The 14,141-nt window shown below is 36.8% G+C and overlaps 2 protein-coding genes across 4 annotated transcripts in view; one reads left to right on the top strand and one right to left on the bottom strand.

Annotated features, from left to right (window-relative positions):
• plch2a (phospholipase C, eta 2a) overlaps positions 1-5,185 on the bottom strand; it is a 130,289-nt gene extending 125,104 nt beyond the window's left edge. Inside the window, exon 1 of one of the 2 annotated variants that reach the window (XM_083554646.1) lies at positions 4,855-5,185. The gene's annotated coding sequence lies outside the window, so the exon portion shown is untranslated. Of the gene's footprint in view, positions 1-3,826; positions 4,013-4,854 lie in introns of those variants that run through there. The other variant, XM_083554647.1, reaches the window with a different exon arrangement.
• A 2,226-nt stretch (positions 5,186-7,411) lies between these two features.
• Positions 7,412-13,126, top strand: pex10 (peroxisomal biogenesis factor 10). Of its 2 annotated transcripts, XM_083554701.1 has the most exons (6): positions 7,412-7,736; positions 7,897-7,977; positions 8,807-9,213; positions 9,295-9,467; positions 11,316-11,457; positions 12,161-13,126. In XM_083554701.1, the coding sequence occupies exons 1-6, from the start codon at positions 7,625-7,627 to the stop codon at positions 12,227-12,229; spliced, it is 984 nt and encodes a 327-aa protein (XP_083410827.1). In that variant the 5' UTR covers positions 7,412-7,624; the 3' UTR covers positions 12,230-13,126. The 2 variants fall into 2 exon arrangements, with proteins under 2 accessions (XP_083410827.1, XP_083410828.1); XM_083554702.1 differs by lacking the exons at positions 11,316-11,457; positions 12,161-13,126 and adding an exon at positions 9,928-10,096 and having other exon boundaries at positions 7,426-7,736.
• The last annotated feature ends 1,015 nt before the right edge of the window (positions 13,127-14,141 follow it).

Consider the following 14,141-nt stretch of genomic DNA (forward strand, 5'->3'; position numbering starts at 1 on the left):
AATCTATTCTAATCTAATATGAAATATATTTTACAAACATCATGGTTTGCAATGTTTCACCCTGGAATGGCTTTGGGGAATTTTTTTTCAACATTTGATCTACACATTATGTCTAAAATGTAAGAAAAATATTTTAATTGTGACACAAAGGTTAATGAATAATAAAACACACACACACACGACACAACACACACACACACACACACACACACACACACACACACACACACACACACACAATTGTTAGTTGCATATGATTGACCACCCCTTTGGTAGAACTGCTGCAATTTGGCATTAATTACCAGCTTTGCACATTTGTAGATTTTCTGTCTGTTCCTTTTTTGCAAAGTAATATAGGTGGAGACTGTTTATGAACAGCAATTTTTACATCTTGCTATAGCTTCTCAATTGAATTAAACTTTTGACTAGACCATTCTAAAGCATTCAGGGTTTTGGTAGATGTGTTCTCTTTTTGGAGGGTGAATTTCTACACCGGAGATTGGAGAATACTTTTTCATTTTCTTAGAGACAAAGTATTTTCCTTTCCCACTCCTGATGATTGTGGATCATATTTCTGTTTTGGCATCTACAAGCTCCTGCTCCCATCTTATCCAATCCTATAACTGTCATTCTGAAAAAGCTCCTACTTTTACGATACCAAAGCCCACATCTTCTACTCAACTGAGCTTTTTACAAAACTTTTATTGACTGATTATTATGACTATAGTTATACCTGAGAAACATTTTGCATATTGTTGTGATAATCATCATATTAATTATTCCTTTACAACTGGAAGATTATTAAATTAATGATAATCTGATAATATGATGCTCAGTGACCAGTAGACAATGGCTTCTTGTTGATTTCTCATAAGGTTTACATCCTTGGATTGCTCACTGGGTCTTTAAACAATGATTAATTTTTTTTTTCAATTGTTTTATAACTATCTACTCTACATGTTTTCCTTTGGTTTAGTTTGATCTTGAACACTTTAACAAACACATTTATATAAATATATTAATATATAATATATTAATATATGTATTTTTTTGTTGCTGTTGTTTTCTGGTGCACCATTTTTCACTCAGGGTGTATAACTAAATAAAACTGTATAACAGAGTATGACAGTTTATCTTCCTAAAATAACACACTTGCCCCTGTCTTTGAGGAAATTCCTTCTCCAATCTCCAGGGAAGATTACAGAGTGTGTGTAGCGCATTGTAAAATTTGATGTGTGAGTGACAATTTAATGGAACCCTACTCTCTTTTACAGGTTGGACACACACACACACACACACACACACACACACACACACACACACACACACTCTAATAAACTAGCATAGACAGTTTGGGTAGTGTATCGATTTTAAACATGCTCATGCATAAGTGTATAGTAAACAAATTCTCATTTTATCATATTCAAATCTGTCCCACATCATCGCTTTTCCATTCAGAAAAAGGCATAAATTATGTATTAGCATTAAGTCATGACTTAGTCAAAACATAAACTCAGACACTTCCATCCTGCTGAACAATGGGACAGTGTGGGACAAGTTTAGGCCTGAGGACCACATGATGAGACATGTTAGCAAACACAACACCTGGATACTTGTCAGAGGGAAAAACCAACAACCCTAACCATCCCCCTTAACTCAACAGTGAGAAGCCTAAGTTAAAAGCATGACAAATATGCCTGATTTTAGGCACACTGAGCCAGCGTGTGACCTGAAAACAGGATATTCATAATGTACTAATATTACACGATCCTAAAAATAATCAGAGTTGCCCTTCCGGGACTTTCAGGTCTGTATACATGTATTACACGTAAGTTGTTTTACAAACTCATTTATTGGTTCACTGAGCATTAAAGAATGTAAGGAGATATTTTAGACCATTTACAAGAAAATGATAAGAGCAAAAAAAGAAATACAAATGGCAAGCTAATCTTTGGGCTGAACCTTTAAAGAGTTTTGAAAATCACAGAGCATTGTGTTTAGATGTAAGGTGAGCTGGCAAAGGGAAACACAATGATCCGTGTTTGACCCTTGCTCTCACTTGTCTCTGTACAAAATCTCCCTCTAAACCATAGACTAAGCCTTTTGTATGCTTAACCTGTCTGTTGCTGAACTACGCAGTGAATATGCAAATGTTGACGTTTAATTCCTCATTCTCATGCAGCTAAAATAAAAGACTGCAGCCTTTTGTTTTAGTGAGGAACAGTTACATTTTAAATTTTCATATTTCAGAAGGTGCCGCATTCAACAGTATTTGCATCCTTGGTCACACTTGGGGCATCTGATATGAACATTTGAATACAAACAAATTCCCAGGTGAACTACTTCTACTCTCAGTTTGTTGATATTCTGTAACTACAGCAAATAATTCAATAGACTTTTGTCTTCTAATCTGATAAAGAAACATATAGGGAAGGTGTGTAGTTATTAGAGGAATATGTGGGGAAAAATCTAAAATGAAAAAAAAAAAAATTCTAATTAAAATGACACTATTTTTTATATTAATATTCTTTTGGAAAAGTTTAGGAATGACAGTACCGAAGATCTGACTTGGTACTGAGCATCAACCACATGGCACACTAATACAAGTAGTAGAAAATAATGAGAAAAGTGGACAGAAGAATAAAAAATTAACCATAACTTTATACCAGTGTTAAGTGCAAGCAATTGGAAAACTTAATAGCTATGAAACAATGTAAATGCCTTCTTTTACTACATTTTTATTAGTCCAAAAAAAGGCATTTTCTTTTGTTTTCACATGCAAAAAAAGAACATAAAAATCCCAGAGGTGACACATTTTCTGTTTTTAACCATTGTTCAATAAAGCCTACATTTTTCAAACTTTTAATATATTCCATTTCTATTATGCTACTTTCTTTCTTGTGCCTATGTCTGCCCAAACTATGTCATGCTTATCTTCCACTTCAAGTCATTCCCATTCAGTGGCAAGATTGTACAATGCATGTGCTATTATACGAGATTGAGATAAGAGATAACTCGATACCTGAGAGCAGTTAAAGGTGCAGGTTCTTGATTTTTGCACATCGACCAACATTTGTGCAAATATGTCATTTATAGATAGTTGCCAACACACTTGTAGGTCACCAGCTGGCAACCTGGAGTTTTCTCGATATCTCCGAGTCACTCGTTGGCACACAGAACAGCCGACACAATAAGCCTTTTCATTACCTTTCAACCGACCAGTTCATGTTGCGCCTTACAATGCAGTCTTCACAACAGAAAAAGAAAAACGTTTTGAAGCGTAGGCTAATTCAGAGCTAGTTTTTTTTTATAAAGAAACCACTTTCTGGTGAGAATTAAAGTAAAAATCCAGATAAACAATGGGAAATGCTGTCAAATTTTCAAATGACATGAATGAAGGGGTGTCTTATGCCTAAGTACACGAGTAAACATCTAATTTATAGGTGCCTGATTCACAGTTTGGCCCGAAGCACTGTTCTTCTAAAAAGCAGGTGCCTGATTCACAGTATGGTCCAAAGTGCTGTTCTGTCAGAAACGATCACTGCCGAATCATGACAGCATGGAAGACAGAGGAAGAAATCATAAAAAAGTAAAAAAAAAATGATCAATTGAACATTTTTTTACCTGGAAGCTCTTCTTGTTTTACACTTTCTGTCTGGGCTCTTACAGGTAAAGGGTATAGAGTTTCAGAGTTTAGAGAGTAAAGCCCTCATGGTGAAAACCCAAACTAGTAAACCTTCCATCAAAGATCCAGCTCTATTACACCTGGGAATTCACTTTATCACATCACAATATCTCAACATATAAAAAAAAAGTATCACTTTACCTTGGTGAGACTCAAGAAGCAATCTTCCTAAGGCAGAAGCTGGTAAAGATGACGGTGTAACAGTGATAGTGAAACACAAACTCCTCAGGCTGCTCCACTTCTTTTAAACTGAATATGCTTTTTGATTTCCATAGCTATAAAATGCAGGTAAAGGAAGGTGATGTCATCTGAAATTTCTTTGTCCACAGTGGGTGTTCCCTTATGGGGTAACTACTGTGTCAACACCGGACAAGTAAAGGCAAAAGAGTCTTCTCAAGAAGGGGGGCGGGCAACGGGGTGGGGTGCAGAGAACAGGAGCACATAGGAAATGTGTTGAAATGTTGTGTGTGTGTGAAATCACTGAAGAATGTTTAGGACAACTCAATCAATTATAACAGCTTTGCTTTTCACACTAACTGGCTTCAGTATTTCATGCCTAGTTGTCATCCAGCATGTAGAAACTTTCTTACTCCTGTTTCCTCAGCCTTGTGAGACAAAGCATAGTGTTATGGTACACACTAGATCGGGACAAAATGGGAAGAATTCAAGCAGCATCATAAAGCTGACAGAACCAAAGTTTGGATTTAGATTCTAATAAGATAAAGTGCAAGTTTCTTTTCAAAGCTAGTTGTCTGTCAACAGGGCAAAGTCCTCCCTTTATACCACCCTATGATTTTACTGCAGTCATGCAAAATAAGTGAAGGAACTGTGAGTTTGCACTTTCCGTCTAATTAAAACCAGTTCTGGCTGTGAATCATATACGCAAATGATTCCTTCTGTTGCCTACAAAATAAAAATTTATGTAGATCATTTTCCAATCTTATATATATATAAAAAAGTTAAGTAACATCCGTTTTAAAATGAACAAACCTGTTTCCCTTCATTTGCAATTATGGCATGGAATATATAACTGCTCTAAAGCTTTCAAAGGTACACAATCTGTAGATAAAGCAGTGTTTAAACTCAGTGTGTTCTACTGGGACTATAGATGTCACGTGCAATACAACAGTAAGAACAAAATAAAAAAAATAAAAATAAAAACCACGTACCTCAGCAAGCCTGAAGTTTGTCTGAATTGAAATCCAAATCTCTGTTGCTTTCCTCAGTTAACCTGCACACCATTTGGCTTCGAATTACAAGAACTCACATGTATCTCTCAGTCTGAAAAAAAAAAGACTCTGCCCCTCCTCAAGTGTAAACAATAGCTATACTTCCTTGACTGCTGCCGTGAACCAATAGGCTCGTGCAAGTTTTTAATCAAACAGGACTTGCCTCAGCATAGTCAAAGTCTGGCGGGCAAGTCATACATATTAATTTTTTAACCAGCGTCAGTGTGAAGGGGAATCATACATTTCCGTAATACTGGATTTTAATAGTGCTGTATGATCTAGGTGGATCAGGAGCGAGAAAAAGAAAACTGGTTTTGCCACTTACAGCATGTTAAGTACTAGGAGATGTGAAAAAATGACAATGGATTAAGCGTTGAATGGAATGAAAAACACAACCCCTGATTGTGCACTGAAATAATACGAGCTCTCTGGAGGGTCTATATTGCTCTCTCGAAAGTGTATATAGCTCTCTGGCAGGTCTATATTGCTGTCTGGAGGGTCTATATAGCTAGACCATGGAGGCAGATAGCTCAGAGGTTTAGCTATATAGACCCTCCTGAGAGATTTCTTTGTCAGTAAAGTTTTTTACTTGTTCCCTAATTTGCATGGAGTTAGCACAAGAAATAAAGTAAACAGGAATCCAGTGGCTTTCACAAATGACCAAATAAAACTAGCAGAAGAAACAATTCTCACTCCAAAACCATGGCTAATTTAGCATCAAATGATACATTTGATTGAATATTTCAGGAATTCTTCAGTCTAATTGGTCAAAAGATCTGTAAAAGCAGCATTGATATTCAACCTAGTCAATATCAATGTGCTTTTTTATAATAGACTATTGTTTTTATAGTAATTACTAATTCACTATAATCTATGTGAACACCACATACTTTGGTAAAAAGACATTTATTTACTGTAACATTTGGGGGTGAAGTCTCAGGTGTCAGTGCTTTGTAACAAATAGTATGTTCTTCTGATCGGCAGGTAGGTTGTTCCAAACATTATGGAGAACTAACCACAGATCTTCTTTGAAAGTAGGCTGCTGCAAAGCCTTATGTCTTTCATGTATTCCAAGACAGATTCAATTAAATACAGCAGGGGTCACCCACTTGGTGCCTGCGGGCACCAGATTGCCTGCAAGGACCACTTACCAGTGAGCTGCATCAAATGTTTTTTGTTGCTATTCTTTTTTAAATCACACTTGCATTGGTGTAAATTTGAAAATGACACTAAAAAAATATAGATGACTAGATATAGATTAATATCATTAATTATTAATATTAACATATAATTAAAGGTAAATTGAGCAAATTTGTTATTTCAGAACTTGTGTGTTATTTCGACTTGTGTGTATCAAACCGGTAGCCAAGAAGTAGCTCTCAGTAGCTCTCAGTTTCAAAAGGTTGGTGACCCCTGATATAGAGATTGGAGCTCTGTGGGGACTAAACCATCACTTCTGTGACTTCTTGTACTTCTCTATGATAAAGATAGTTCTTAATGATATTGCTATACGTTTGGGGTCATTGTTAATCTGCAGAATAAATTCAGGGCTAATCAAACATTTCCCTGATGGTACTGCACGATGGATAAGTATTTGCCTGTATTTCTTAGCATTGAGAACACCATTGCAGCCCCAAACTTGTAGAAAACCTCCACCATGCTTCACTGTTGCTTGCAGACACATATTTTTAAACTGCTCTCCAACGTTTTGTCAAATAACATTTTTTGCTAGAGCAAATATTTCAGATTTTGACTCAGCACCTGCTGCTATTTTTCTGGCCCAAGTTCATATGTTTTTGTATATATTTGAGTCGCTTAGCCTTGTTTCCATGTCAAAGGTGTGGCTTTTTAGTCCACTTCTGACCAGACTTCTCCAGACAATGGATGTACCTGATGACACTGCTTGTGCTTTCTGGATTCTGTGTTTTAAAAAATTGCATTGTTTCGGCTTAACTTCAAAAGAAAAAATTTGTTTTGGTTCAGTTATGACGTGGTTACATTCAGAATCCGAATCATCTTTATTGTAATGTATCATTGTTTGCATGTACTAGGAATTTGTGTTGGTGTGCTGAAGCTATAACGATCAACTATAAAAACTAGGACATAAATAGTAAAATGATAAATAAAAACATCAACTACACAGTTTGTGCCGGGTACGTAAAAGTGTGGCAGTGCAAATAATAATGAAAGTGATGGTGTGCAATGATCATTTTCCCCGAATAAATCCAAGTTGCCCGGTTGTAATATAGTAGTCATATTCAAATTCAACAGTAAATGGAGAAGAAAAAACATAGGTGTTCCTTAAATATTTTGAATTGTGCTTTGGTAATTTCTTGTGGTAAAAGACGCATAAAAATACTTCTTCTGCTAAATACTACTACTGCATTTGGTCGTCTTGGATTATTTTATAAACCATTCGCGTAGAAATCCACAGATTTGGCAACTCCGATGTTATCTGTTTTCCTGTACTGTAGTTTCTAGCGCCCAATCAAAATGCGCTTTTAATCTCACGTGACTAACACGGAAGTCAAAGGCGTGCAGCTCGTGTCAGCGGTCTACAGTAGGGTTTAGTATTAAGTGTAGGCTTAGAATCGTTATTTTCTGTTGAGCTGGGTTATTACATTTAGGTGTTATGTGCCCAAAAGTGCTCGATGAACAGGCTAAAGCAGCATGCTAAAGGAGGGCTATCAAAACTTATTCCTGCAACATAATGGCGCTTGTTCCAGCGAACCAGCCGCAGCTGATCCGCTCCTCTCAAAAGGACGAATATTATCAAACGAGTCTAAGAAATAATGCGAATGACGCTTTCCAGTCGCTCGCTGGTAAGTTACACATGCTCCATACTTGGTGTGCAAGAGTTCCTGTGCAACCCTAGATCTTGTGATTGTGAAGTTGCCCTTCCCTTCATTCTGTTTAGGGAATAATTACATTTTCTCAGGACTAGGTTCGGGAATGTGTGATCTAATATATTTTACAATATAGGATCAAGACGATGGTTGCAGTGGAGGAAAGAAGTGGAGCTGCTCTCAGATCTCGCATATTATGCCCTAACTACACTCTCAGGTAAAGTACTACCCAGTGTATCCTAACTTTTTTCATAGTTGAGGCCGATGCGATTCACATCTTGATGTGCCATCGATACGATACGTTAAAGATACATATAAAGCAGCTACCGATGCGATACGATTCACCCCTTCAATCCGATTTCGATTTGATTCAACACAATTAGATGCAATAAAAAAAATATACTGCTTTGCAATTCAATATTTAAAAAAAATTTGTAAACACCTTTTTGATTTTTTGATTTCTTTTGTTTCATTTCTATTTTAAATATATTTATATAAAAAAAAAAAATTATGTGCAACTGGAGGCTTCTGTCACCAAAACAAATTCTGTATAAGTGCAAACATACTTGGCAATAAAGCTCTTTCTGATTCTGATACGGTACAGTTGGCTTTTCTTTCTTTGGTTCTGACAGACAGCAAATCATAAATTTACTTGAGTGCCTTCTGATTTCTAATGCACTGCACAAACAGGCCTTTGTAGTGCGAAAAGGAAAAAAGATTAAATAAAAACAGATTCTTTTCTTGTTCTGTTTTCAGGAAGACGCAGCTCTAGCTCTGCCATGTTAATCAGGATTCTATGTTATTCTCAGGACATGTAACTGTGATTCGGTTTTTGTGTGAGTTTTCCAGAGTTTAGCGGGTGGTGCGTCAGTTATAATGGTCCTTGGGGAAATGCAGTGCTCTGTGTGTAGTTAAATGAACTAAATGAAGCATGAAGGCATAGTTTGCATAGATGTTGTGTTTTTTTTTTTTTTATTTTATTTTTTTTATTTTAATCATTAGATTTACTTAAACATTTCAGCCCTTAATTGAAATGTCATTTGCAGGATATCAGACATTAGGTGAAGAGTATGTAAGCATTATCCAGGTGGATCCCACAAAACGCAGGATTCCTTCTCGAAAGCGCAGGCTGGCTTTTGTTCTGTTTCACACCTTCGCACCATATGTCCTGGACAAACTCCTGGTCTGTATTGAACATGAGCTGGAGTTGGACGAGTGGAATTCCCCGAACACCCAGCAAAACTCTGGGTTAACCTGGAACCCCATGTTGTACGTAAAGGCATGGGTCCAGAGGGTGCTGAGGAGGCTGAATAGAGAGCAGAGGAAATCCCTAAAGCCTGTGGTGGTCGCCGTGCAGCAGGGAATCGCTGTCTTGCACAGGGTGCATGTGGCTCTGTTCTACATCAGTGGTGCTTTTTATCATCTAGCCAAAAGAACATCGGGCATCAGCTATGTGAGTAAGGATTTTTATCTGTGAAGAACATGAGAAGCTGATTTATGAGCATATAGTACTGAGAAGCTCTGCTCTTTTCAGCTCAGAGTGCAGGGGATGCCTGGGGATGATAAAGGCATTCGGACCAGCTACAGGGTTCTAGGATGTGTGTCCCTGTTGCAACTGGCCATCACACTTGCTCTGCAGTTTAACAACCTGAGACAGAAGCAGCGTGCCAGACACGAGTGGACACAGCACAGGAAGCTTCCCGTAAGGTGGGACCCCTGCAATCCATCTCTAATATAAAATCTAAATATTTTAGATAGGGGTGTAGTAGTAATGTGGTCTTTATCCACCATCTCAATGGCACCTTCCTTACTTTGCTTCCAAAAACGTCCTACATGTGCTGTTACTCTAATCAACTAATTTCTAATCCTGTCCTTTGTCGTCACTCCCAACAAAAATCCTCAACATCTTCAGCTCTGCTACCTCCAGCGCCACCTCCTGTCTTTTTACTCAATGCCACTGTTTCTAAACTTTCCCTTTTACTCTTGCAGATACTCTTCTATCACAAATCACTCCTGACACTCTTCTCCACCCACTCCACCCTGTCTGCACTCTTTTCTTCACTTCTCTAACACACACTCCATTACTTTGCACTGTTTGCACTCCACTGCCTTCTCTCTCATTCACACACATCTTACTCCTACTGACTTTTAATCCTCTTCTCTCTAGCGCATACCTCCACCTCTCCAGGCTCTTCTGAACCTGCTCCCTACTCTCACCACAAATCACAATATCATCGGCAAACATCATAGTCCATGGAGACTCCTGTCTGACCTCGTCCGTCAACCTGTCAATCAACACTGCAAACAGGAAAGGGCTCAAACCTAATCCTTGATTCAGTCCCACCTCTACCTTGAACCAGACTGTCGTTCCTACTGCACACTTCACTGCTGTCACACTGTCCTCATACATATGTGTGCACCCTCACATACTTCTCTGCCACACCTGACTCGTACAATACCGCAACTTTTCTCTTGGCACCCTGTGGTGCGCTTACTCTAAATCCACAAACACACAATGCAACTCCTTCTGACCTTCTCTATACTTCCATCAACATTCTTGTAGCATGAAACCATACTGTTGGTCACAGATGGTCACCTTTTCTCTCAGCCTGGCTTCCACTACTCTTTCCTATAACTTCATGGTGTGACTGATCAACTTAGTTCCCCTGTAGTTACTGCAGATCTGCACATCTCCCTTATTTTTAAAAATCGGTACCAGCAAACTCCTCCATTCCTCAGGCATCTTCTCACCTTCCAGAATTTTGTTGAACAACTTTCTCTCTCATTTAGTATTGCTCTTTAATAAAGAAAACTTACTTACTATCCAATTAATCAATGGAATAATCTTTACAATACTCGATTACTAAATTAATCAATAGCAGCAGCCCTACTTGATTTTTATTTTTTATTTTATTATTTTTTTATTTGTACTGTATTTGCATTTTGATGTAATATAGCAATTAAATGCACTTAATGGGTTTAGTTTTCTTGAATTGCAATTTCAGCAATAAGAATGTTTCTAAAAGGAAATGAATTACTTGTTAATTTGAAGAGACCTATCCTATTTTCTCTTGTATATTTAGTGTTTCTCTTTAATGAAGAAAATATATTTCTTATCCGATTATTCAATTGGCTAATCGGTAGAATACTTGGTTATTAAAATAATCCATAGCTGCAACCCTAATTTCAAATGAGGCATTTTGACCTTTTAATTGTTGCCTGTAATATTGTGAAACTTGAGCAAAAGTAGGTTAGTTCTTATGTACAAGCGTTTAAATACATCTTACCGTAAGTATAATCTCACAAGGTTTTTTTTTTGTTGTTGTTTTTATTTATTTATTTTTGAATGCCCACCATGCAGCTCGCTGTACCCAAAACTTGAGACAATAAGGTGTTTCAATGAGCGCCATGGTATTAGAAAAAGGTATCAAACCATTGCCTCCCTTAATTATTTTGCATAATTTTTCCATTGGTAAACTCTGTAATGACTGGCTTGTAAGATGACATAAATGACCCTCATTTACCGACCCACTGTCACACTGTTTCATCACTTAGTCCACAGCAGTCGTCGTCCTCTCGATCGTCCTCTCGGCTGTCTCGCTGTATCCTGTGCTTAGAGGAGAGACGGCACTCCACAACCACCCCATGTGGGCATCTGTTCTGCTGGGAGTGCATCACAGAGTGGTGTAACACCAAGGTAACACGTTTCTCTCTGCAAACTTGAGCCAAGGTTTCACATGCATTTGATTTTAAAATCAAAAGATGAAGATAAGGGAATAGATAAGGATTTTAGCTTTCCTGGATTTTTTGTCGTTTAGATCGAGGTGTAGTAGAAAATTTGTTAGCATTCCAGCCATAGTTGTGGGAGCAAAAGTCTTAAGGAAATGTGTTCTTAAAGGAAATAAATATCACGTTATTAATTGTGTGCAAATTGTTTGCATGCAATAAGGTCCATTAGTATTTGGACAGGTTCTCCCACCCCCACTATCACCATAATGTCACATGCAGCTGTTTGTCCATACATAAATCTATCCATGAATCCATCCATTAGTATTTGAATAATAATAATAAAAAAAAATTTGCAACCACAACAATGGCGCATCTATCTATGCATTCTTCCGTGCATCCATTTATCCATTAGTGGACAACGCCTTTTTTTTTTTTTTTTTTGGTCATTTTTACAACCAGGCATCCATAAGTAGACCATGCCATATTTGTCCAAATATTTATATACCTGGCTGTAGGTAACGAGAAAGAAAGTCAGTTTAAAATTTAAAGAATGTGTCCAAATATTTTGGATTTGATGAGACATTCGGAAATAGCATAATTGCATAATAATATCATAATACCATTAACTTTGCATGATTCAAATAACAGAGTCTTAATTGTTGTGATTGCAGACGGAGTGTCCGCTGTGTCGAGAGAAATTTCAGCCTCATCGCCTGGTTTTTCTGAGAAGTTACAGATAACGTCAACTAAGCCCTCATTCCAATACTACTTTTACACCCCCTCATGCACAATTCAGAAGTGCGTGTTTATATGTGAATACATTCGGCAGGATAAAGCTATAAAAAATTCTGCTATAACCCTGCCGCACAGACCCTTGACAGGTATAACCATACAGCAAAAGCAGATTTGTTTAGAATTTGTGTCCTGTTTATTTTTAATTGTGTAAATAATCCTATGGGTTTGATTAGTGACTAATCTGTGAATTTGCTAGCTATATGGTTATGTAAATAAAGAAAATATCTACAGATGTACAGTGTCTGTCAAAAGTTTGTAAACACGTAGTCTATTAGTGAATTTGAAACGCACATGCTTTTGTTTATATGCATCAAATGAAGTAATTTAACAGTATGTAAATTTACTTTAATCAAACAAATATATAAATGTACATATTTTAGATTTATTTTTTTTACTAAAAAATCTTTCCTTAGCATGAATAAGAGCTTTACACCCTCCGGGCATCCAGACAGCTTGTTTCTCCAAACATTTAGCGAAAATACTTTCCCATGTCTCTTGTACAACTTGCCAAAGGTGTTCTTCACTAGTTGTATATCTTTTCTGATCTTGTGATCAGTTCATCCCAAAACAGTTCAGTAGGATATAGATGCATTGACTGGGCAGGCCAATCCATGATGCATAACAGTTTGTTGCAAATAAACAAAAGGAACATGCGTTTCAAAACCCATACAAGACTAGTTTTTTCCAGACTTTTCACAGTCACTGTATAACTGCAAATCAAAAAAGAATAAACTAATATTTTTCTCATCTTTACATTAAAGAGCTTCATCCACCTTGCTGTTCATACTGTAAGATTATAATTGTATTGAATTTGGAATATAATCCTGTAGTTTTTAAAGATACCCATAATTACTCTTCCTGTAATAACACATTTAATTTCTCACCGGTGTCCAGTGAGGTTCATTTGTCAGAAGTGCAGTGGCACAGAAGTGAAATATTAGAGTTATTAAATTTATTTCCATAATTTTTTCTTTTAATTACATTTTTTACATTATTGAAAACAAAGTTTGTAATAAAAAATACAACAAATCAAAAGCACCTGCATTATAAGGTGCCCAAACAAATTAACTGGACATATGCACTTTATTAACGAAAGGTTGTGTACATCTTATATCAAATCTCATAAGATTTAAACGCGCTTTTTGAACATCCCATTCCACATTCAGTCCACATAAACCATAAATGGTAAGATGTTTCACCAGATTTTGGCATTTGCTTGTGGATTATTTGCTCATTTAACCACAAGGGTGTTAGTAAAATCAGATATTGATGTACAGTATGGAGATTTCCATACTGAAACGGGTTTAGGTCTCCTAGTTCATGTGAAGGGAACATATAAAGATGTCCAAAGACATCTTAAACAATTTTGTGACTACAACATTGTGGTCCATGTAGTGTAGTACACTTTCTAGTAGAAAAAAGATGATAGGCTATTTTATTTTATGCCATTGCAAGTAATAGAGCACATTAAATTGCATAGACTTTATCCATTTGAAAAATACAGAGATGCAGTCGATGAACAAAACGGATACAGTTTATTTTTTATTGAACAGAATCCCACTTGTGTTTCCCCTGAGGTGATTTCTCTTATTCTAATGACTTAACGATTACTCTAATGTAAAATAAAGTCTACAGCACCCAGCATTTGAACCTATGCATGCCCTCTCTGGATCACATTTGAATATCATCACCCCTTCTACATCATAGATCTTTGCAAATGAGTTATTTGTGCCTTGGCAGTGGAAGGAGGATCATTCATTTTCCAAAGATTCTATTAGAGTAGATGACGTGCTGTCTGTATAGAGCTTTAAAAGAGTTATAGAAAGATATCGAGAATTTCTGCCTACTCTAATTGAC

Source organism: Silurus aristotelis (assembly GCF_946808225.1).
Source record: "Silurus aristotelis genome assembly, chromosome: 11".
Taxonomy (NCBI): Eukaryota; Metazoa; Chordata; class Actinopteri; order Siluriformes; family Siluridae; genus Silurus; species Silurus aristotelis.

Excerpts from the sequence above, each read along its gene's own strand:
- pex10 (XM_083554701.1), top strand. The coding sequence starts at position 7,625 with ATGGCGCTTGTTCCAGCGAACCAGCCGCAGCTGATCCGCTCCTCTCAA. Across the intron at positions 9,214-9,294 it reads GAACATCGGGCATCAGCTAT|CTCAGAGTGCAGGGGATGCC; the intron begins GTGAGTAAGGAT and ends TGCTCTTTTCAG. Across the intron at positions 9,468-11,315 it reads CACAGGAAGCTTCCCGTAAG|TCCACAGCAGTCGTCGTCCT; the intron begins GTGGGACCCCTG and ends TTCATCACTTAG.